Consider the following 25,633-nt stretch of genomic DNA (forward strand, 5'->3'; position numbering starts at 1 on the left):
CACATTACACAGAAGCAGTGGAATACCTTCTGTGTTCTGCACTTAGGATCTGCTTAATGGTTTACAAACGACACCGACAACCTGAAAGGAATGACAACACCGCATGGAAACCAACCAGTAAACCTTCCAGTGCAGAACAGGCAGTCAAACATGCACAGAAGCCTTTGCAGAGTGAAGAAGCTAAAAGAACCGCCTCCTATGCATGTCTGCAGGGTGATCTGCAGCTGTCAGTCATACAACAAAACACATTGGTGTTCTGGACCTGGTTTTCAAGATAACAGGAAACAGGTATTCAAGTACAGTATCTGCTATAGACAAGCCATGATCCAGAATTTGGACAGATTGTTAGGAAAAAAAAATAACCTACTATAAAAAAAAAAAAAAAAAAGTACAGAGGAGTCAAAAAGGTCAAGCTAGGTAAATTTGGCTAATTTACCAATTATGGTTCCACATCGTTTACTGACATCACACAGAACATTCACCTGTTCTTGAAGCAAAGCCAACTTCTGGGATCTCTCATCACCTGAGTCCGAGGAGGCGGAAGAGGAAGTAGAACTGCTATTTCCACTGGAAGATGTCTTCCATGTTTGGGAAGTGGCAGAAAAACCAGCAGGCTCATCAGGGATTTTGGCAAACAAAGTCTCAAAAACATCCTGAAAACAGAACAGAACAAGGAAAAAGAAGCATACTAAAATCTACAAAACAGTGAAATATGGCCCAATGCACACCAAAACCGCTAGCAGATCCTCAAAACGCTAGCGTTTTTTGGAGCAGATTTCAGAGCGATTCTAGGCATGTTTAGAGATGCTTTCTAAACATGCCTAGCGTTTTTGTGTAGCAGATTACTAATATTGTTACAGTAAAAGCGGTTACTGAACAGCCTCTGTAACAAAAAGGCCTGGAAAACCGCTCGGATCTAGCATTTTCCAGAGCGGTTTGCGTTTTTCCTATACTTTACATTGAGGCAAAAACTCTTCTGCAAACCGCAAAACGTGCAGCAGGAAGCATGTTTGCGGTTTGCTAAAAACCTCAAACCGCTGGTGTGCACCATCCCATTAAAATACCTTAGCCAAGCGGTTTCAAAGGCGGATGCGGTTGGCGGATCGATGCTAAAACGGCTCGGTGTGTACTATGAGTCTGCTATTGGTGACTTCCTCATGAAAATGTGGCCTGTAATGTCAGAATACCCGTTAAGAAAAGGAACTGAACCAGAGAAGCGCACAGGTCAGGCGCTAACTTCGTGGATGGATAGACAGGCATGATAAAGTGGTTGTGTGATTGAAGGAGTGGCTGGGAGGAGCTACCAATTCACTATTTGGTTCTATGCAAATATAGTCTGTACACATGCAAGCATTGTAACATTTTTTTTTTTTTTAGAGACAAATTTGTTGAATGCAGTAATGCAGGAAATGAGTTACAGGCTCAATTTCCCTAGTGCAAAAAGTTAATGCCCATGAGAAAGACGTTTTAAGGTTATGAAGTAAAGTTTACCCCTCTAATGAGGCCCAATTGCTCTCACTGAACCCCTGATGAAATACTGTTGCTTTTAATGAACCCTTGATAAACACAATTGCTCTCACTGGACCTCTGATGAGGCACACTTGCTCTCACAGAACCCCTGATGAGGCACAATTGCTCTCACAGAACCCCTGATGAGGCACAATTGCTCTCACAGAACCCCTGATGAGGCACAATTGCTCTCACAGAACCCCTGATGAGGCCATTAACAGGCAAATAGTTTGAGTGGGTGTGATTAAAGTACAACAAACTTTGCTTAAATAAAACAAGTTTCCCATTGAAAACCATAGTAATTAATGAACGTGTGCAATGTGCTGATTGTGATCCCTTTATCAATCTATAAAGGAATATGTACAAAATAAATAAAACCTTTTTTTATCATTATTAGTACTATGAGTGCTCCATTGGACCACTCTAGCAGTGTTGTTCAAATATTGCATAAGCTAAACAAATTTCCATTTGAGTCAATGGTTACATCTATAATGATTATGCATTCATAAAGGACAGACATCTTGCACAGCGTGTTACAGTGCATTGTTTTGTTAGGGCCTGAGTCCACTAACGCAGTTGTGTCCCCTTTTCAGCACATCAATGTTACAGATGCCTAAAATCGGACACAACTGCCTTAGTGGGCTCATCTATATATCTATATCCTGTACAGGCTTGATGCCAAATCCTTATAGGACTGCTGGCTACAGATCCAGAATTTATAAAAAAAAAAATTATATATATATATATATATATATATATATATATATATATATATATAAAAATAAATATAAATATATTATATATATATATATATATATATATATATATATATATATATATAAATAAATATAAATATATTATAATATATATATATATATATATATATATATATATATATATATATATATATATATATATATATATATATATATATATATATATATATATATATATACACACATATACATACACATACAGTGGAGGATATAATTATTTGACCCCTCACTGATTTTGTAAGTTTGTCCAATGACAAAGAAATGAAAAGTCTCAGAACAGTATCATTTCAATGGTAGGTTTATTTTAACAGTGACAGATAGCACATCAACAGGAAAATCGAAAAAATAACCTTAAATAAAAGATAACTGATTTGCATTTCATTGAGTGAAATAAGTTTTTGAACCCCTACCAACCATTAAGAGTTCTGGCTCCCACAGAGTGGTTAGACACTTCTACTCAATTAGTCACCCTCATTAAGGACACCTGTCTTAACTAGTCACCTGTATAAAAGACACCTGTCCACAGAATCAATCAATCAAGCAGACTCCAAACTCTAAAAACATGGGAAAGACCAAAGAGCTGTCCAAGGATGTTAGAGACAAAATTGTAGACCTTGCACAAGGCTGGAATGGGCTACAAAACCATTAGCAAGAAGCTGGGAGATAAGGTGACAACTGTTGGTGCGATTGTTCGAAAATGGAAGGAGCACAAAATGACCATCAATCGACCTCGCTCTGGGGCTCCACGCAAGATCTCACCTCGTGGGGTGTCAATGGTTCTGAGAAAGGTGAAAAAGCATCCTAGAACTACACGGGAGGAGTTAGTGAATGACCTCAAATTAGCAGGGACCACAGTCACCAAGAAAACCATTGGAAACACATTACACCGCAATGGATTAAAATCCTGCAGGGCTCGCAAGGTCCCCCTGCTCAAGAAGGCACATGTGCAGGCTCGTCTGAAGTTTGCCAATGAACACCTGAATGATTCTGTGAGTGACTGGGAGAAGGTGCTGTGGTCCGATGAGACCAAAATAGAGCTCTTTGGCATTAACTCAACTCGCTGTGTTTGGAGGAAGAAAAATGCTGCCTATGACCCCCAAAACACCGTCCCCACCGTCAAGCATGGGGGTGGAAACATTTTGCTTTGGGGGTGTTTTTCTGCTAAGGGCACAGGACAACTTAATCGCATTAATGGGAAAATGGACGGAGCCATGTATCGTGAAATCCTGAACGACAACCTCCTTCCCTCTGCCAGGAAACTGAAAATGGGTCGTGGATGGGTGTTCCAGCACGACAATGACCCAAAACATACAGCAAAGGCAACAAAGGAGTGGCTCAAGAAGAAGCACATTAAGGTCATGGAGTGGCCTAGTCAGTCTCCGGACCTTAATCCAATAGAAAACCTATGGAGGGAGCTCAAGCTCAGAGTTGCAAGGAGACAGCCTCGAAACCTTAGGGATTTAGAGATGATCTGCAAAGAGGAGTGGACCAACATTCCTCCTAAAATGTGTGCAAACTTAGTCATCAATTACAAGAAACGTTTGACCTCTGTGCTTGCAAACAAGGGTTTTTCCACTAAGTATTAAGTCTTTTATTGTTAGAGGGTTCAAAAACTTATTTCACTCAATGAAATGCAAATCAGTTGCTATCTTTTATTTAAGGTTATTTTTTTCGATTTTCCTTTTGATGTGCTATCTGCCACTGTTAAAATAAACCTACCATTGAAATGATACTGTTCTGAGACTTTTCATTTCTTTGTCATTGGACAAACTTACAAAATCAGTGAGGGGTCAAATAATTATTTCCTCCACTGTATAAAAATATATATATATATATATATATATATATATATATATATATATATATATATATATATATATATATATATATATATATATATATATATATATATATATATATATATATATATATATATATCCTCAGCAAGTGGTCAGGAGAACAGGCGACACTGATTGTGGAGTAGAGTTGGTCAGATGAAAGCTGGGTTTCAAGGACAGGCGGCGAGCAAACGGAAGTCGGCGTCACAAGCCAGTGGTCGGGGCAGGCGGAGATCAACAGTGGTCAGGGTCACAAGCCAGAGGTCGGGGCAGGCAGCAGATAGCGATAATCCGGAAAACAGAGCCAAAGGTCAGGGCAGGCAGAGATCAACGGTGGTCAGGGTCATAAGCCAAGGTCACAACAGAGGATCAGAATCAAGTAGAGCAGGAACACTGTTCACCAACGGGTAGCCAAGCTGTCAGAACGAGCAGCACTGTAGCTAAGGATGGTGCTGCTTATATACTCTAGATTGGCGCCAAAATTAACGCTCTGCGCATGCGCAGAACGTGCGTAAAACTTTGCGCACACGCATGCGCGCACGCGACCCGCGATTCACGAGCAATCTTATGCGCGCGCATGGTGAGTGTGACATTGCCCCCCCAAGGGGCAACCTCCGGGTGCCCCTAGGACCTGGCTTGTCAGGAAATCTTTGATGGTATCTTCTTACCAACATGGGGGAGTGTATATTAGCAGCGGGTTCCCAGGAGTTCTCCTCAATTCCAAAGCACTTCCATTTGATTAAATACTGCAAGGAATTTCTTACTCTCCTGCTATCCAGGATCTTTTCCACCTCAAATTCTTCTGTACCTTCGACAAGAATTGGTTGAGGAGGATCATAAGGAGCGAACAGGAAACATGTTAGGTGATACCTTCTTCAAACAGGAGACATAGAACACCGGGTGGACCCGAAGTGAAGCTGGAAGAGTCAATTTAAAAGTTACCGGATTGATCCTTTGTAATACAGGAAAAGGACCGATAAACCTAGGAGCAAACTTCTTAGAGGGACAGTAGAGTTTGAGATTAGTGGTGGAGAGCCAGACCAGATCCCCTGGAGACAAGTCTGGTCCTTTTTGTCTGTGCTTGTCTGCGAACCTTTTCCCTTTTTCCTGGGTCTGCTTAAGGGCACTGTAGACGGTGTCAAAGTTTCGTTTCATATTCGAAATTCTTTCTTCTACTACAGGACAATCTGAAGAAAAATCCAGACCAGGCAGGAATACTGGGTGAATACCGTAATTAATGAAAAATGGCGACTGATGGGTTGATGAGTGAACTGAATTGTTGAAGGCAAACTCAGCGGTGGCCAATAGAGAATACCAGTCATCCTGGGAAGCAGCGGTGAAGCATCTGATGTACTGTTCTAACATTTGGTTAGTCCTCTCCGTCTGACCATTAGTTTGTAGATGGTAACCAGAAGAGAGAGACAGCTTGATTTGGAGACGCTTGCAAAGTTCTTGCCAGAACCGTGAGGTAAATTGTGATCCCCGATAAGATACGATATTGGATGGCAGACCATGAAGTCGCACAATCTCACGGATAAAAACTTGAGCAGTTTCTGCGGCTGAGGGAACATGCTTAAACGGTAGGAAGTGGGACATTTTAGAGAAACGGTCTACCACGACCAGGATAGTGCTGAACCCTTCAGAAGGCGGTAGCTCCACTACAAAGTCCATTTCTATGTCACTCCATGGCTGGGTTGGCACAGGAAGAGGGTTCAAGAGACCCCAGGGGCGGGTACGAGGATTCATAGGCTGAGCACATGTCTCACAGGAAGAAACATAGGATTTACAGTCCTTGACCAACTCAGGCCATCAAAACCTTCTTTGTAAGAGTTCCTGAGTCCTGTGAACCCCAAAGTGTCCAGCGAATTTATTGTCGTGACAGGCTTGAAGTGCCAGCATACGTGTTTCAGTAGGAACAAAGATCTGGTTCTGAAAGTAATAAAACCCTTCTTTTATTGGTAAATCCAGGGGCGTGCTGAGCTGAGAAGACGCTTGCTTGATAAGTTCCATGAGACTAGACTGCAGGAGAAGGAAGTGTTGCGGAGATAGAATGGTCTTAGGGGCTGGATCAGGAGTAGACTCAGGTTGGAACATTCGGGATAGAGCATCTGGCTTAATACTCTTGGAACCGGGGCAATACGTTAAGTGAAAGTTGAACCTGGAAAAGAAGAGCGACCATCGAGCTTGACGTGGCCTGAGCCTCTTGGCAGATCGTAAGTATTCCAGGTTCTTGTGGTCGGAAAGGATTACGATTGGTTGCTCTGCCCCTTCTAAAAGATATCGCCATTCCTCGACAGCAGCCTTAATGGCTAGAAGTTCCCGATCCGCAACGTCATAGTTTCTCTCTGCCGTGTTTAGTTTTCGAGAAAAGAATGCCACTGGGTGGAGGATGGCTTTTGGGCCGTACCGCTGAGACAGGACGGCACCCACCGCAATTTCTGAGGCGTCTAATTCCAGGACGAAAGCCTTAGCAGGATCAGGATGCTTTAGGATTGGTGCGGACGTGAAACAGGATTTTAGTTTTTCGAAGGCAGATTGGGCCGGAGGAGTCCAATGAAAAGAACGGACAGTGCTGGTCAACTGAGTAATGGGGGCCACAATCCGGGAGAAATTCTTGATAAATCTCCTGTAGAAATTAGCAAAGCCGATGAAACGTTGGACTGACTTACGGTCCACAGGGACTGGCCAGTCCAGGATAGCCGTGACCTTCTGAGGGTCCATCTCAACCCCTCCTGCAGAGATCTTCAGGCCCAAGAACTGTATATTCACTTGGTCAAATTCACATTTCTCAGGCTTTGCATACAGTCCCTGAGTACGGAGGTGGTCCAAGACCTTTCTTACATGAAGATTATGCTCTGCTTGGGAAGAAGAGAAGATAAGGATGTCATCCAAGTAAACAACCATGAAGTGGTCGATGTAATCCCTGAAGATGTCGTTGACAAAATGTTGGAAGGTAGCTGGAGCGTTGCATAACCCGAAGGGCATCACCAGATATTCAAAATGCCCAAAGCGAGAGCGAAAGGCCGTCTTCCACTCATCACCCTCACGGATTCTGATCAGGTTGTAGGCTCCCCGCAGATCCAGCTTAGAAAAGATACAGGCGGACTGGAGTCTTCGGAACAAATCGGGCATTAATGGGAGTGGATAGCGGTTTTTGATGGTGATTTTATTGAGCTCCCGATAATCGATGCAGGGTCGCAAGGAACCGTCTTCCTTCTCTACAAAGAATATTCCAGCCCCAGCAGGAGAAGTAGAGGGATGGATGAAACCCTTAGTAAAGTTCTCCTCAATGTACTCCTTAAGAACTAGAGTCTCGGGTTCGGATAGAGGGTAAGTTCTTCCGAAGGTAATAGGAGCTCCTGGTTGGAGGTCGATAGGGCAGTCATATGGCCGGTGCGGAGGTAAGGCATCTGCCTTGGACTTGTCGAACACATCCAAGAAGTCATGGTAGGCCACAGGAATGATGTATTTGAGGTGAGTTCATACAGAACAGGGCTCCAGCCCGAGGAAAGCAGGAACGCAGACAGTAATCTGAATGGAAAGAGACTTCATGAGAGATCCAATTAATAGCAGGATTATGAGTCCTCAGCCACGGCATCCCCAGGATCACCGGAAACAATGGAGAAGGTACCTAACAGATCAAAACTCAGGTATACCTGATGTTCCTCCTGAATAGTGACCAGAAGTGGTAAGGTCTCTGTAGTAATAGGACCGGAGCCAATGGCGGATCCATCCACCAATTGGATAACAAGAAGTTGATGTTTGCGGCAGGTGGGAAGCATGAGCTCTTGTGCCAACTGGACGTCCAAGAAACACGAACAGGCTCCAGAGTCCACGATGGCCTTAATCGTGACGTTCCTTCCTTGAGGGCCCTGTAGCGAAAGAGTGAGCGGGATATGAGAGGAGCCAAGCGGAGGAGCAGGCAAATCACTTGCACATACTTTAAATTCAAGTTCACCAGGAGGTCTGACCGGGCAGTTGATCCGGAAGTGGCCCGAGGCTCCACAGTATAGACATAAGTTGGCAGACCTTCGACGCTGTCTCTCCTCCTGCGAGAGAGCAGGACGGGCAAGACCTATCTGCATTGGCTCGGGCTCGTCCAGAACAGGAGGAAGGGATGGAAGAGGAGTAGCAGCAGGTCTTGGACTGGGCAGGCTGGTCTAGTAGACCCAGTTCTTTCTGACCGTCGTTTTCTGAGGCGTCTGTCGATCTGAATAGAGAGATGGATGAGATCCTTCAGAGAGTCCGGAACCCCAACCCGGGCCAGCTCGTCCTTAAGGGTATCAGAAAGTCCTTGGCGAAACTGGAACCTCAGGGCAGAATCATTCCACAGGACATCCGCTTCCCAACGGCGGAACTCCGTCACATAATCTTCAACCGGCCTCCTGCCTTGCCGGAGGTACTGGAGGGCGCTTTCAGCGGAAGCCGCTCTACCAGGATCATCATAGATTTCTGCCATGGTCTCAAAGAACGTGTTAAGATTCCGTAGTGCCGGATGCTGTTGCTCCATCAAACGAAGGGCCCATGCCTGGGGTTCCCCTTGAAGCAGGGATATGACAGCTCCCACCTTGATCTCTTCACTGGCAAAGGTCCTGGGTAACAACGAGAAGTGCAGACGGCAGGCACTTTGGAACCATCGGAATTTAGAGCGATCCCCCGAGAATCGCTTGGGCAAAGGTAATCTGGGCTCAGGAGGGGGAGAGGCCGCACCCTCACCTGAGGCTAACCCCTCGCCAGCTGGAGGGAGGATGAACCACAGGAGCAGCAGGAGTGGAAGCAGGAGCAGAAGCGCTATCTGAAACAGGAACTGCACTACGGAGCTGATCCCGGATCTCCTGGTAGCCTGTCAGGACTTCATCCACAGATACTCGTAGCTGTGTCACAAGCTCATAAAGAATCTCCACGGGAGAACGAGCTTCACCAGTGTCAATCTTGGCTGCTCATTACTGTTGGGGTTCTCTTCAGTCCCCGTTGACCCCCCCCCCACGAGGAGGCGTTACCCAGTAGTGGAGTCTAGGTGACCACAGGTCTTCACCCACACCCCCTTGAGGGGACTGCAGGACCACAACCCCAGGAGGGGGGTTTGGAACTTAGCTGCCTAGTGCCCTACCAGGTCACTACTGGGATTGCCTCAGCAAGTGGTCAGGAGAACAGGCGACACTGATTGTGGAGTAGAGTTGGTCAGATGAAAGCTGGGTTTCCAGGACAGGCGGCGAGCAACGGAAGTCGGGGGTCACAAGCCAGTGGTCGGGGCAGGCAGCAGATAGCGATAATCCGGAAAACAGAGCCAAAGGTCAGGGCAGACAGAGATCAACGGTGGTCGGGGTCACAACAGAGGATCAGAATCAAGTAGAGCAGGAACACTGTTCACCAATGGGTAGTCAAGCTGTCAGAACGAGCAGCACTGTAGCTAAGGATGGTGCTGCTTATATACTCTAGATCGGCGCCAAAATTAACGCTCTGTGCATGCGCAGAACGTGCGCAAAAAACTTTGCGCACGCGACCCGCGGCTCATGCGCACAATTTTATGCACGCGCAATACTTTGCGTGCATGCGCACTGCGCGCAACGCCGCGCGCCGTACAGGAAGTGAGCAGAGTAGTGCAAATGAGCCCCTGTGCGTGCGCACACGGGAAAATCTCTGGGGACGCTGCAGACGGCCGCCATGGTGAGTGTGACAGGGATCAAGTGGGATTCCCGATCTAGGGTGTAGCTATTCCCATCTACTAGACATATTAATCATATATACATCTGTTGGCTTTAGTAAGGACACTAATATATGCCCATATGTAGCTGTATAAGTGTAGCTCAGCTACACTGGTCCAGTATGCATAATGGTCCTGCCAACCTGCTCAGATATATACAGTGATGGTGCAGATTTCAACTAGTGCTAGTTTCACTCAATCATTGGACCTTCGTCAGGAAAAGACACACATGGGTATATGAAAATAAATAAATAGCCCCCCAACCACCGTCACCCACAGCAACAAAAAAGCCCAAGTCAGAGCTGGGGCGCTTGCCAGGAAGCGCTCATTAAATAGTATTGGGAGATCCAATCATTTGCCACACCTGCGTGAGCTCAACCCCGACAGGTTATGCCTCATACATGTTCCTCCTATTGGGATCCTATTGTGTGGTGGTCACTATAGATATATGCCTCCTCACCTGTGCACTGTATGCAGGCATTCGCGCGGGGAGGATTGCAGACGCCTAACAATGAAGGGGTGTGACGTCATTTCCTCCTCCCGCCCTCTCCATAGTGTGACTCACTGCAAACTTCCGCCACTTTCGCCGGTCTCCATGGTAATGCATATACACCACGGCGTCGGCGTACGTCCGGGAAGGGAGGCTTGTTGTGATCATGTGACCGCCATCTCTCAGTATTAGACTCATTGGCTGTGACGTTACTGCTGTACGTGTCACACTATCATTGGTTCTCGTGTGCGAACAGATTCAATGTTTCTTTCTTACCATAGAAACAATAGACCTGGTGTCGGGACCAGATGTAAAATACAGACGTGGCTGTCAGTAAAGAATGGGATACACTCGTCACTCCTAATCGCTCTGCTCACGCTGTCAGCGTATATAATGTACGCAGAGGGCACTGCTCACGATAGGTCTGTGTTCTGTCTCCCAGATAAATACGCTATATTTATGTATGATTAGGATGCACAGCCATATAAGTATATCTACCCAATATATACATAGTGCATATAAAGGATTGGTGTGCAAACATTAGGAAGAGTAGGGAGGGAAAGAAGATGAAACACACCTCATACAGGGATGCAGAGACTCTAAACTATAAATGTAATCTTAAAAAAACCATTATGGCAATGGCATAGGATATAACCCAGTCTTATGTATTTAATATACAGTTATGTATGTAATCTACAGTTAGTTACTGATTCTTCCTCACTAACTATACAATTAGGCTGCCTGTCTCCTCCCCCTCCCCCCAAAAATGGATGCCCTGTCCCTCAAATATAATGAGGCACCATTTGTACATAGAGAGTGTCCAAACAATTAGGCAGAGTCCTCCAAAAATCATAATTAGGCAGAGTCCATACCTGTAGTTTTCTTCCCATGTTAACCACTTCACTGTCTGGAGGGTTGTACTTGTAACAGTTTGCAAACATCAGCCGAACATCAGATGCAAATTCACGGGTGTCCTTATATTGACCATTCTCCATTTTATCCTTAGGAAAATATAGGATGAAACAATACACATAAAAACCACTAAATGAGTCTTTAACATCCTAGCTCAGCCAACTTTTTTAAATGCAGATTTGTAAATTTGCACTATAGCTAGAAGGACAGTTTTCTTGCTCTGCATCTAACTATCCATAAAACCCGCATAACTCATATGTGTCAGTAATTAAAGGGAACCCGAGGTGAGAGGGATATGGAGGCTGCCATATTTCCGTGTAAACTATGCCAGTTGCCTGGCAGCCCTGTTGATCTTCTGGCATGGAGTAGTGCGACTCAGCTGTTTTTACTGGATTAGCCATATGCGTTTGCCAGGGTTTTGACTCAGAGTACCAGATCTGCTGTATGCTTGTTCCAGGGTCTACGGCTGAAAGTATTTGAGACACAGGATCAGGACCTCTAGGGAACTGGTATTGTTTAAGAGGAAATCAATATGGCAGCCTCAATATTCCTCTCACCTTGGGTTCCCTTTAAAGAGAGGATTAGCAATACAGTTGCTGGGAATGGGAAGTAGCCAGTTCTTCCCTGGGTGTACAGAGCGAATACTGTCCGCCGCCTCACTCTGCTGGTGAGTTAACGCTCTGTGGTCAGCCACAGCTCAACAATTTCATCTTTCTAGGTGCAAAAAGTGTTTGAAAACATTTTCATACCATATGCAAGGTCTTTATTAAAAAGGGTGAAATAAAAGCAGTGATATTTGGTTTTGGGGTTCTCTTAGGGGTTTTGAAAATAAAAACTGACACTTACCTGGGGTTTCTACTGGCCCCTGCAGCTGTCATGTGCCCGCGCTGTCCTCTCTGATCCGCCATTCCCCGCTGCTGTCACCACTCAATTATTCGTCTAACCAGACGAACACAACTGCGCCTGCTTGGCTACGCCAACCACGTCCTAGCTCCCGCTCGCGTCTCCAGGAGCTTACTGCGCAGCCCTAGGTAAGTGTCAGTTTTTGTTTTCAAACCCCCCCCCCCCCCCCCCCCACAGAACCCCTTTAAGAGAGGTCTCAATTACCTTTAAAAACACACTGGGAAGAATGTGGAAAGTGTTCAAAGCATTATGAAATGGGCACAAAGGCCTAGTGCACACCAGAGCGGTTCGGCTGCGTTTTGCGATCCGCTTGCGGCTGCGGATACGCTTGGGTAATGTATTTCAATGGGCTGGTGCACACCAGAGCGGAAGGAGTTTTGCAGAAAAGCATACTCCCGGGCTGATGCAGATTTTGGATTGCGGAGGCGTTTCTGCCTCAATGTTAAGTATAGGAAAAACGCAAACCGCTCTGAAAAACAGCACTTCAGAGCGGTTTGCCAGGCGTTTTTTGTTACAGTAGCTGTTCAGTAACAGCTTTACTGTAACAATACATGAAATCTACTACACCAAAAACGCTTCACAAAACCGCAAAATGCTAGTTGAAACGCTACAGAAAAAGAAAAAGCGTTTCAAAATCTGCTAGCATTTTGCGGATCTGCTAGCGTTTTTTGGTGTGCACCAGGCCAAAGAGGAGACTGCTGAGCTGCAGTGCTGGTTAAAAAAAAAAAAAGTGAGTAAGTAGGTCAGGTGAACTGCTATGTTTCGTGTTTTGGAAAAGCAACTCCCACTCTCCTGGCAGCAAGACATTACAGGACCACTAAAAAAGTACAGAGAAAAACTATAGACATAGGCCTCAATTCACTAAGCTTATAACGCCTTAGTGAATTCAAAATTAGATTTTACCAATGAGGTAAATTATAAAACGTTTGGTAAAGTGTTTGATAAAGCTTAGTGAATTGAGGCCAGAGTGTTCAAAACTTCGTACATTTGTGCTAATCAGCCATGCACAGTCATATGCATTAAACAATGGCAGGCTGAACCCTGCTGCTGGAGAGATATGTAAAGAGCGCACTTCTCTTACATCAGACTGGTGCCGACTGATGGAAGTGCGGGGGCCCGGTACTGATACTGTGAGCAACGGAGGACGGCGGCTTGGGAGCGATCGGAGCGTATGGGGCTGGAGGAAGCCTCAGGTATGTATAAAACGTTTGCTTAAAGAGAACCCGAGGTGTGTTTAAAGAATGTTATCTGCATACAGAGGCTGGATCTGCCTATACAGCCCAGCCTCTGTTGCTATCCCAAACCCCACTAAGGTCCCCCTGCACTCTGCAATCCCTCATAAATCACAGCCGTGCTGCGAGGCTGTGTTTACATCTGTAGTGTCAGTCTCAGCTGCTCCCCCGCCTCCTGCATAGCTCCGGTCCCTGCCTCCGTCCCTTCCCTCCAATCAGCAGGGAGGGAAGGGATGCAGGCGGGGACTGGAGTTCTGCAGGAGGCGGGGAGAGCAGCAGACTGACACTATAGAGATAAACACAGCCAGCTCTGACAAGCTGTTTGTCAGCAGCACGGCTGTGATTTATGAGGGATTGCAGAGTGCAGGGGGACCTTAGGGGGGTTTGGGATAGCAACAGAGGCTGGGCTGTATAGGCAGATCCAGCCTCCGTATGCTGATAATATTCTTCAAACCCACCTCGGGTTCTCTTTAAAGAGATTCAGAGCTGGATTAATCAAACAAGTAGAGACAGAAAGGAAGATTTGGGAGCCGCAATAGTGTAAAATCAATGGTATACAGGTTATTAATTGATAGAATGGTATACTCACAAACACAGGTTGCCGAGCTAGGCAAACACTGAATGCATCAATGGGGAATTTTTCCAGTACATACTCTAGCTAAGATGTCGCTCTCTGTAGATAGAAAAGGGTAGTAACACCCATCCACCAGGTGGATAAACGATCACTGAGGAACAGAGGCGTCAATGAAGTATAAAATAAATTAAAAGTAGTTTAAAATTGGGGGGGGTTAGTGGTGGACTTATCTCCCCACAAAAAAAAGACACAGTAAATGTGTAATATAAAAATTACATTTAATCCTTAGTCCAAAAGATCTGCAACGCATTTCGCAGGTCTCGCGCCTGCTTCCTCAGGCAAAAATACAAGGAGCAACTCTTAGGCTTTGTTCGCATTAGAGGCTTTTTTTGAAAAAAATTAAGCGCGGGCGCTTTTTATAACATGCACAGAAAGCGGTTATACCATGTTGAGCTATGGTGTAGTTGAGACTAAAGCGTTTCGTGCACTGTCAGTTTTCAAAAGCGGTGCTTGAGCCATTTTAGGGTGTTTTTGCTAAAATGGGAGGTATAGGAAAAACGCAAAATGCTCACAAAACCGCTTTTATTTTCCGGATCAAAGAGTTCACTTCCTGACTTGCGTCAGGGAGTGAATTACCAAAACGCTCAGGAAAAACGCGGCGGAAACCGCTACCCCCCTCCCCCCCCCAAAAAAAATTGCCCACCCAAGTGCCGTGAATTGGAAAGAAAAAACGCCTTAAAATAAGGCCACCACGGACGGACACGCGAGCCGAACGCGACGTGAATAAAGTCTAATAGTGTCTATATGTGGTATAGCGCCTCTGTCAAACTTAAAGAGGAACTGTCGCGAACATCTTAAAAATTAAAACGCATACACACAAAAGTACAGTTCTCCCAGAGTTTCTCTTTAAGCAAACAAATGCTGCTTCACATCTAAATGCATCTCATTTGACAGCAGGGCTTTTGACGGTTCAGGTTAGAATTATAATGGCAGTGGCGGTCAGTAAGTTGTATACAGGGAGTGGTGCACTTATTTTTGAGGGCATAAAAATATTGTTCTGCCTAGGAGGCCCAAAAACAACTACTGTGTTTCGCCTGAAAATAAGACACGGTCATATTAAATTTTTGCTCCAAAAGATGCCCTAGGGCTTATTTTCAGGGGGATGTCTAATATTTTTTTTATCAGGAAGTGTCTCTCAGCAGAACATTTCCTGTTCCTTTGTGCTGTACCTGGATTTGAAGGTATGCTACTGTACTGACCAGGCACACAGCCGATGCACAATCGGGACTGGATTGCAGTGTCCTGCTTGCTGGCAGCCTCTTTCTCCTGTGCAATGTACTGATCACCTGAAATCACGGCTGATAACCTTGCTGTGCGCTGGAATGATATGACCTATGCTCAATTGGCACTGTGTTACCGATTGCTGGCCGCCTTTTCCTCATCTTTAACTTGCGCTAGGGCTTACTTTCACGGTAGGGCTTATTTTCCGGGAAAGAGGCCTTGTTCACACAAGGAAATTCATTTATTATTGGGAAACCACTTTATGTTGCTCTGTAAAGAACGGAGTTGGAAAATTTCTCCTAGTAGATGCATGTGATTTTTTTTTATTTTTTTTACCAGTCTATTGATAGAATTTTGAAGCATGCACATAAATGGTCATCACTGCTTTTTCTCCCATTTGATAATTATTACAGAATAGTCTGTATCCTGGCTGCCATATGTGGTGTGCTGCAAATGGAATTCATTATTGATCACCTTTTGAGATTTTCACAAAACAGTTCAGTTGACTGGAGTGAAAATTGATTTAAACTAACAGATTTGTATATGGTTAATGAGACTGTAATAAACCATATTCATGCCAATAGGGTACTGTATTTCTATTTTTTCATTTACTTCAACATTACTGTTCTTCTTTATGTTAAAGCAAGGAGTTTTGAATCAGGATGATACCATTTATTGGCTAACTTAGAGATGGATAAACAGTGAGCTTTCAACTTATAAAAAGCCTTCGTCGGACTGGTTCCTGACCAGAACTGAAAAACACAGCTTATATACACTGACATACAGAGGAGAAACATTCTTTAGCAAACATAAATGTAATTAGATGCCTTAACTGTTACTGAGGAGGCTTTCCCAGGCATCCTATCTAAATTGATAAGATCAATAGAATCCTCAACATGACATAAAGCAGACTCTAGTGATGAAGAGGCATCGTAAATTCCGAATTCAAATGGTAACTGGCCTGGTTACATGCACCATTAATTCTAAGCTTAAGAGAATTGTGGCATTTAAAGCCAGCACCTGAAAGCAAATAAAATGAATAGTGACAGTGAATTCCTATTTGGAATTCACTGTCACTATTCATTTTATTTGCTTTCAGGTGCTGGCTTTAAATGCCACAATTCTCTTATGGCCCATACTCACGGGCAGCAAATGTTGCCTGTCGCCAGCACACGTGAGCGTGTGGGCGACAGCTCCTCGCCAGGTCCCTCCGCGTACACACGCGGAAGAGGAAACAGCGGCATGACGGAAGCTGTCGCCGACGTTCCTCCTCCCCCCCGCCGGAAGCTCGCCGGAAGCTCTGTGTACCTCAATGGAGGTTGCTGTCGCTAGTCCGCGTACTCACACGGACTAGCGACAGCTGCGGCGGAGTTGCAGCGGCGACTGTCGCCAGGCGATTGAACTTTTCAATCGCCTGGCGACATCAGCGACGGGCGACAGTTCAGGGTGCACGCCCGTTGCGGGTGACAGTTCGGGGTGCCCGCGGCCCATACTCACGGGCGACCTGTCGCCGCAACACGCGCGCGCCGCGTGTTGAGGCGACAAAAGTCCCTCGTGAGTATGGGCCATTAAGCTTAGAATTAATGGTGCATGTAACCAGGCCAGTTACCATTTGAATTCGGAATTTACGATGCCTCTTCATCACTAGAGTCTGCTTTATGTCATGTTGAGGATTCTATTGATCTTATCAATTTAGATAGGATGCCTGGGAAAGCCTCCTCAGTAACAGTTAAGGCATCTAATTACATTTATGTTTGCTAAAGCATGTTTCTCCTCTGTATGTCAGTGTATATAAGCTGTGTTTTTCAGTTTTGGTCAGGAACCAGTCCGACGAAGGCTTTTTATAAGTCGAAAGCTCACTGTTTATCCATCTCTAAGTTAGCCAATAAATGGTATCATCCTGATTCAAAACTCCTTGCTTTTAACACGGTACAACACTTTACTGCTTCTTTATGTTAATTTGTTATTCTTTTACTTTGCAAGCAAAATGCATCATCTTCCTTCTGTACTGCAGCACCATCTAGTGTTTGAAGAACAGTAACATATACTCAAAATTGAACTTACTCTGATAGTTGTCAAATCCATAGTGCAGTGCACAGATTCACCTGAACCTGAAAAGCAGGAGGCGGAAGAATCTGCAGGCTTGTAGAGAGGCCATGCATAGCTTGCATGCTTTTTTGACATTAACTCGTTTAAAATACTATTGCAGTGTTTCAGCTGTTCACAGGACTGATTAGTTCGGATGTTTTCAGCTTGCACTGGGGAATCAGGAAGATCTCTGCTGGAGGTATCAACACATGTGTTATTAGTCTTTGGCGTTAAATCCGTCTGCTCTACTTTCACGTCAACAGCAGACGATTCAGGATTTCTTGCAATGAGTGGAAGAGCTGGCGTAGTTGTATCCGCTTTACGTTTAATGCCTTTCTTGGCCTAAAGATATACAGAAAGACATGCAATTGGTGTATTGAATATAAATGGCACAGAATCACAAAGTTCCTTCAGAAACAACTGTGCACTTCTGGTTCACAAGTGTATTGTACAATGTCATACTGGTCTCATAAATACATAAGAGTACCACTGGTACAAGTTCCACCTGTTTTCCTACAGTCTTTGCTGGTGCAGACTTCGCTAAAAGAGGAACTCCAGGGAAAATAATGTAATGAACAAAAATGCTTAATTTTTACAATAATTATGTAAAAATGTAGTCAGTGTTTGCCCATTGTAAAAATTTCCTCTGCCTGATTTACATTATGACATTTATCACATGACGACATTTTTACCGCTGGGCAGATTAGGTCAGTGGAAGTAGCTGCGGCTTGCTTTTTTGGCAGTTAGAAACGGCTGTTATTTCCCACAATGCAGCAAGGCTCCCACAGTGTGATGTCAGCACCATGGTCCTGACATCACACTGTGGGAGGGGTTTTAACACAATATCAGCTATACAGAGCCCCCTGATGATCAGCTTGAGAAAGGGTAAAGATGTTTCATGGGAAAGGGGGTATCAGCTACTGATTGGGATGTAGTTCAATCCTTGGTCACGGTTTCTCTTTAACGTGTCCGGTCATAAACAGATGTGACCTGGCATGGCTAGCTAAAGCTCATAAATGCCTGTCTAATGCCCATCCTATGGCTTCACTTCTTAGCAAGTGGCTGACCTGCAACAAACATGCAGCAAGAGAGCACTGGAAGCCCCAGCTGACATGCGCTTTCAAGTCATTAAATGAATAGCATGTAGTATATAGTCCTTTAAAATCAGCCTTCTAGCTATCTATAGGATGTCTGGAGTACTCCAAGGGCCCTTCCATCAAAACAAAAAGACACTGCCCTGTATAGTGTAGTAGTTGATGGTAACAGGTATATCAATGTGTTAGAATGAGAGGTACTCATAAACAAGTAACATAATCAGCAATCACAGTATAAATCTTGTGAGGTAAGCCCATCCTCACTCAGGTCCTGTGACCTTCATTGGGCTGGATGGGTCGCACTCTAAAAATAAACTGCTAGAAGTTCCAAAAGAACTTCAAGCATCGCCCCCCCCCCCCCCCCAAAACAAAACAAAAACAAAGGGGGGAAAAAATACACTGGGATGGAAGGAGCGCCTCCAAGGTAGGTTAAGGCACTATTTACACTTCATGCATTGCGTTGAGTTGCGTCCCATTTTGGCAATGGGATGCAACATGACGCAACTCAAGGCATTAAATGTAAATAGGACCTAAAACATTAAAAACAGTTTTTAAATGAATAAAGCTGGCCTACCTCAATGAACAATGTACCCTGCATTAGGTAAACATGTTTTTATTTAACACTTTATAAGACCTTTTAAAGTGTTAAATAAAAACTAGTTTACATCACGCTAAGTGCATTCTTTATTGAGATAAGCCACATTTATTAGCTTTCAGATGGTTATTAGTTAACGGTTTTATCCTTTTTTGGTGCGCTTCCATCCTAGTGTTTTAGCTAGGGCTGTGGTGGAGTAGTCTGAGTAATTTTGGGTACCTGAAGTAGGAGTTAGAGGTTTCATAAACTGAGGAGTCGGAGATAGGAGTCAGATGATTTTTTACAAAATCCACAGCCCTGGTAAGTATTCGACAAAGGAGCCAGAGTCGAGGAGTCGGAGCTATTTTGGGTATCTGGAGTCGGACTCTGTAGTTTCATAAATTGAGGAGTCAGATGATTATAGTACCGACTCAACAGCCCTGGTTCTAGCTGTTTCGAACATCCCTAGTCACCCTCCTGTGCATTAGTCCTTTGAGTTAGGCCTTGTTTCCATCTGTGCGCTTCTATCCGCTCCTGTCCACTTTTTATCATCACATCAATGTTACAGATTGATACATGTTGCATAGATGGAAACAAGGCCTAAGCCCCCAACTATGTGTTTGGATTTATCGAGGGCCAGCATCTTCTGTAGCAATGTATCCTCTTATCCTATCCTAGGTTTCCTTTATCCAATCAATGCCTCCAGTAACCAACAAAAGGCCAAATGTTTTATAGGAGGATGTGGACTAAAAGGTAGGGTTGCTCATTCGCATTCTGTGGAATTGAAATTGCCATTTCCTATTGGAAATCGGAATTCTGCAGAAATCAGATTTACCGCAACTTGGTAATTTTAGCCCAAAGAACTCGGAAGCATTGGACTAACCAGAGGAAGCAGGATCTTTTTTTGCAAAAATCAGATTACTGCCGTAATTTTAGATTAATCACAAGATTACAAATTTCATGTCCTTTTTTTGCATTCTCTGAAGCAAAAAATGACAAATAAAATACTCCTCAGGAATTGGCATTGGCGGAAATCGGAATTTTTGCGGAATATGAAATGGGCAGTTCAGACCATCCCTACTAAAAAGAAAAAAAAAAAGGCAAAGTGTGTTAATAAACTATATGGCAATGAGGTGGAGGAAATCATTATTAATCATTGTGCAATGGCAATTGTGTACATGCAACAGCAGTGAGTATTGTATATATTTTTAAGGAATTCAGCTGAGCCTCTGCTTAAAAGGGAACCAGAGAGGAACGGCATGCGCAGTAGGCAGCCTCATGCGTATGTGTATGGAGGGAGCCCCGTGTGATGCGGACATTTGGCCGCGTCTGCCGGCCGACTCGCGGCAATGACGGGACCCGGTACCGGCGGATTCAGGCAGCAGAGGACGGCGGCGTGGGAGCGATCCGTGCGTATGGAGCTGGAGGAAGCCCCAAGTATGTATAGAAGCTCCCACCCCAACCTCTCTGGTTCCCTTTAACCACTTCCGGATTGAAATCTTTGCCTTGTTTGGAACCTGTCTTTCCTGCCAGGGCGTAGATTTTAAGCATCCCCACCACAGGTTACTGCTGCTCTCTCTCCGCGGCTGCAGGCCCGTCACTCTGCCGTCGGTGTGACGGTAGAGCTCCCTGAGCCTATTAGGACGCCGCCCGCAATTAAAGGCACAGGGACTGCCTCACCACCGCAGAGGGGCGGATGCGGCCACATGCTGCCTGTTAACGTTGGAGCCCTAGCTTCCATCCTGGAGCCCTCTGCCTAGAGCCTACTGCCACCATCTTGTCCACCATCACTGCTGTGTCCCTTATCCGCCGCTGCTGCTGCTGCTCAGTTCACACAACCTGCTCCAGGGGACTGACCAGCACTCCATCAAGCCACAGTCTCAGTCCAGGGCCCCAGCAGCAGGTCCAATACAGCCCCCAGCCACTCCAAGGCCCACCAGGATCCGCAGCAGACACATCCCCTAACATCGGGCACCAGTCTCAACAGCAGACAAAGCGATGCAGCCAGCCAGCGGGACACTAACTTGACCGACCAGGTTACGCCACAATCCTAAGGGGACTCCCCTCTTTTTCCCTCTCCTGTGTCTCTTTCCTAGGGTCAGACTGGGGGGCATCTGATTCAAAGCATCGCTGCAAAGGGTTTGAGTGCCATGGACGGCAGCGGATTACCCCCCTGGTCCTACCCCCGGATTCATCTCTCACACACCACTCTATCTATGCTATATCTCTATGCCTTGTATTGCACTGTACCTACTGTATGTATTTACTGTATATACCTGTATGTATGTATGTATGTATGTATGTATGTATGTATGTATGTATGTATGTATGTACTGTATATATTGTATGCTAAACGCACCATGCTGCTATTGTACCATCACCGACCCTGTTTGTGCCAAAACCAATTCCAGGTACGACTCACGTTGTACTTGGCGAAATAAACTTGATTCTGATTCTGATTTAATTTGCTCCTAACCTCATGATCAGCGTGAGCCAGTCACATTGGCTCACATTAATGACACGGTCAGAAGCCAATGAAATTGGCTCCAGACTGGCTCAGGGAGCTCTGCTGTCATAGGGATGGCAGAGAGCGGGGGATACAGTGATGGGAGAAAGGTATGAATGGCAGGTCAGTGCGGCGTGACACCATTTTTTTTTTTTTTTAAACCAGCAGTCTCTTTCCTTATGGGTCCAGAGACTGCTGGAACGGAAGTGGTTAACAAAACAGTTATAAGCATTTGCGCAAGAGTTGTAAATAAATAAGCAAAATTTACACAACTTTATGCAGCTTGAAGATGGACCAATCAAAACCCATCTCATGCATAAAATTGAGTAATTCTGCATAAACTCGCATCTCATTGAGCGCCCCTAGTTCTGATTTACTAGACTGGCAAATTTTTTACTAAAATACAAGTTAAATCAGAAACAAAATGTTGGTGCACATAATTGTTACACAGGTGCATACTTGCCTTGATTCCTGGGCTGGAAGGAGCCACATTCGTATTCCGAAATATAGACAAAGGTACAAGGGTAGCTGGATGAGGTAGCATAGCTATCACTGGACGTGGAAATGGATTTCTGTGCAGTTTTTGTGAGGTCACCTTTTTCTTAGGTGCAGGTATGTACTCCAAGTCATCCCGGGTTTCTGCTTTAGCATTAAGAAAAACAAAAACCTTTTGTTTTATAAAAGCACCAGCATATTCTGTGGTGCTGTACAGAGTTTGAAACAAACAGAGTACATAATAATGCAGACAATGGCATACACAAAATTTCAACATTGGTACAGAATCAGTAGGCCTAGGTTGAAGGAGAAAGTGCGGTAATTACGTGACCGTGAATTGGAACGCAGCGTGGGATGCACCGTGGGAAAGATTAAAGCAGAAGCCTTCTGGGTAAGTTTAACCCTCCCAAACTTATTCAGAATTCATCTGTTGCTCATCCCTGATTACAGAGACAAAATATAGCATGACAATGAAATTGCATAGAAAATTTCAAGATACTAAAAAAGGTGAGAGCCCTGCCCTTGCAAGCTTAGGTTATATTTATGAACCACAATGTGGCCGGAGGTTAAAGGGGAATAGCCCAAGTTAGAGCTAATGCTTGTCTAAAAAAAGTGAATTTTGAGGAAGCAGTTAAAGGTTTCAAAGGCTGGAGAGTGACAGAAGTGTTTTGGAAGAGGATTCCAGAGGAGGGGTGAAGCTTGTAAGAAATCTTGTATGCATGAAAGCAAGGAAGTGAATCTAGAGGACAGAACATTGTGTGCAGAGAGGCGATTGTGGCTGGGTTGGTATCTGTAATCTAGACTTGGGCGCAGGATACAGCTGGTATATGGCATATCCTGCTGCTGCACAAGTTCCCGGCGGCATTAAATACTATTTCCCCTCTAGGTCCACGTGGATAGTGGGGAATTATGTAATTTGGTTTCCAGCTATTGCTGGAGGCCGATTTACAGTGTTTTCAGAGTAACTTTAGCTCCATCTTCTGACGGTGCCCAAATTACTGACTGTGCACTGCTATAGCCATAATTCCTCTTACGGTCTATGGTGGCGCCGGCTGCGCAAAAGTCTCCTGCCCTGCATTTGCAGTGTTCGGGAAGATAGATGAATGATTCAGTACAGACTGAAGGAGTGCCAGTCAGTTGTTAACCACAAAGTACCGTATATTCCGGAGTATAAGACGACACCAACTTTTTCAGTTAAAATATACATTTTGGGATATCTTCGCCCTATAAAAAAGACTACCCCTCTTGACTCTTGGACATTTGTATACTGTACTGTAGTTATACTGTATAAACAGGTACAGATACTGGTGCTGTACTGTATGTGGTACCCAGTATACAACAACCAACCAATCACGGCGATGTACCTTACCGGCGATTGACTGGTTGTTGTATATGTTACGGCCAGAACCCGAAGTTTGGCCACTTCGCGTTCTGGTTGGCCACTTCTGGTTCTGGCCGTCCAATGTGCGAAGTGGCCGCTGCGCTGCGGCCAATGTTAGAAATGAAATTATTCCTGAAAGTTTAATGTATTTTCCGGGCGTCTCGCTGCGGCCAAATGTATGAAAAGGCAGGGGGAGGAGAGAGAGCTGAAGCCGGCGGCTTCATCTGCTACATTGCCGCCGGCTTCATTTCATTAAATCAACGCACTTTTCATACATTTGGCCGCAGCGAGACGGACGGAAAATACATTAATCTGTCAGGAATAATTTCATTTCTAACACTGGCCGCAGCGCAGCAGCCACTTCGCACATTGGCCGGCCAGAACGTGAAGTGGCCAGCCAGAACGTGAAGTGGCCAAACTTCCGGTTCTGGCCGTTACATATACAAAGCCTGCTTGGATTGGTCCGCTATTCCTGTCTACAAGACTATCAGAGTGGTAGCGCAAACACGCCTCTTTCACCCATCTGGGCCGCCCTTGTGCACTATTATCTCCTTCTCTGCATCTCAGATCTCACACATGAGAGGCAGAGAAGGAGGTATGGTAATCGGATACAATGGCAGGCCAGACGGGTGAAAGAGGCATGTTGTTCTGTGCAAAGCACCACTCTCTCTTATTGTCCATACCCAGAGCGTCCCAGATGTCTGCAGCTTGCTCCGCCCTTCACTTACACCTTCCCAGTGAGGTGCGCCCTCACCTCGTCATCGGGACCACGTTAAGTCACTTCTCTCCAGGAATTTTCTTCTACCATACTCGTACAGCACTGCCCTTGCTGCTTTCATACGGACGGTCGCTGCATATGGTGGGGATTTTGAACTCCCCCCACCGTATGCAACCGCAGATTCTCCAGTCCGGCTCAGAAGTTTCAGCACCCGCCCTATAAGACGACACCAGACGTTTAAGATGACCCCAGACTTTTGAGAAGATTTTCCTGGGTTAAAAAGTAGTCTTATACTCCAGAATATACAATATGTAACAGTAATCCAGATGTGATATAATAAAAGCATGAAATAACATTTTAATACTTTGCTGGGGGAAAAAAGTCCAATGCAAGGTATATTTTTGAGCTGGAGATGGCAGGAGCAGGTTAGAGTGAGTGTGAGGAATAAATGAGAAAAAAAGAATCAAATAATACCACTAAGCAACATGCTTTAGGAAATGAAGTTAGAGAGCTGCTACCACTTATTGGTATATCAGGCAGAGAGGTGTACAAAGACAATGGAAAATTGATTATTTCCATTTTATGCTTATTAAGTTTTAGGACGCAAGAGGTCATGAAAGAGGCTATAACAAACAAGCAACCAGGAACACCTGTAAGGAGGGAGTTAAAGTGAACCTTTAGTGAAAATAAACTTGGCACTTTGACTTATTTTTATAAAAAAAACAAAAAACCTCTCAATATAGTTTAAAGGACAACCGAGGTGACATGTGACATGATATGACAGATGTGTATGTACAGTGCCAAGCACACAAATGACTATGCTGTGTTCCTTTTTTTTCCTTTCTCTGCCTGAAAAAGTTAAACATCGGGTATGTAAGTGACAGTTTCTGTCCGGGTCGGACTGGGTCAGACTATAGCATAACCTTCACTGATAAGTAATTACAGCCATAAAACACTTTCCTGTCACTAAATGGCTTCTGAGAGCAGGAAGGAGATAAAAAGGGTCAATAATTCATAGATTTGAGCTCTGGCATACTTCAATGAAGGTGTCATTGAGCAGAGACAATGAAAAAGTAAAAACTTAAAACTAGACTATATAGAGTGTACAACTGTGGGATATCTAAAGAAGTCATTTTTAGGAGACTGGGGATAGATACAATTGTTTTTCTCAACAGTTTATTTTCACCTCGGATGTCCTTTAAACTCAAGCAATAAAACATTTGCTGGAACTATGCTATCTAAGAGCAGGCAATGAGGCTAAAAAATGTATAAATATTTGCAATAAAAGTACAGTAATAGCTAATGGAATGCTTAGTGCAACCAGTTTTTTCCCCCCTTAGAATATTCACCTTCAACCGCTTCCCCTCCCATGGGACAAGTATCTACGTCCCTGAAAATCTCAACTGAGCTCCCAGGGGCGTGAGCCTCATCCCTGTCTGAGTGCACCCATCGTGTACATGCACAAGCGTACATGGCATCTCCGCGGTACAGGTAGTCCCCTACTTACAAACGACCCACCGATACGAACATCATGGATTCAGTGTTTCCACGGGAACAA

At 44.7% G+C, this 25,633-nt stretch overlaps 1 protein-coding gene across 4 annotated transcripts in view; it reads right to left on the reverse strand.

The window, feature by feature from the left end:
- Positions 1 to 25,633, reverse strand: part of BRDT (bromodomain testis associated) — a 193,605-nt gene that overhangs the window by 107,292 nt on the left and 60,680 nt on the right. For 3 of the 4 annotated variants that reach the window (XM_068239804.1, XM_068239807.1, XM_068239806.1), the window contains 4 exons: positions 21,945 to 22,123; positions 17,284 to 17,649; positions 11,190 to 11,318; positions 483 to 653 (listed from right to left, as the gene is read on the reverse strand). In XM_068239804.1, coding sequence (XP_068095905.1) covers positions 483 to 653; positions 11,190 to 11,318; positions 17,284 to 17,649; positions 21,945 to 22,123 — 845 coding nt within the window. The remainder of the gene's footprint in view (positions 1 to 482; positions 654 to 11,189; positions 11,319 to 17,283; positions 17,650 to 21,944; positions 22,124 to 25,633) is intronic. The other variant, XM_068239805.1, reaches the window with a different exon arrangement.

The sequence above is a fragment of the Hyperolius riggenbachi genome, chromosome 6 (genome assembly GCF_040937935.1).
Source record: "Hyperolius riggenbachi isolate aHypRig1 chromosome 6, aHypRig1.pri, whole genome shotgun sequence".
Taxonomy (NCBI): Eukaryota; Metazoa; Chordata; class Amphibia; order Anura; family Hyperoliidae; genus Hyperolius; species Hyperolius riggenbachi.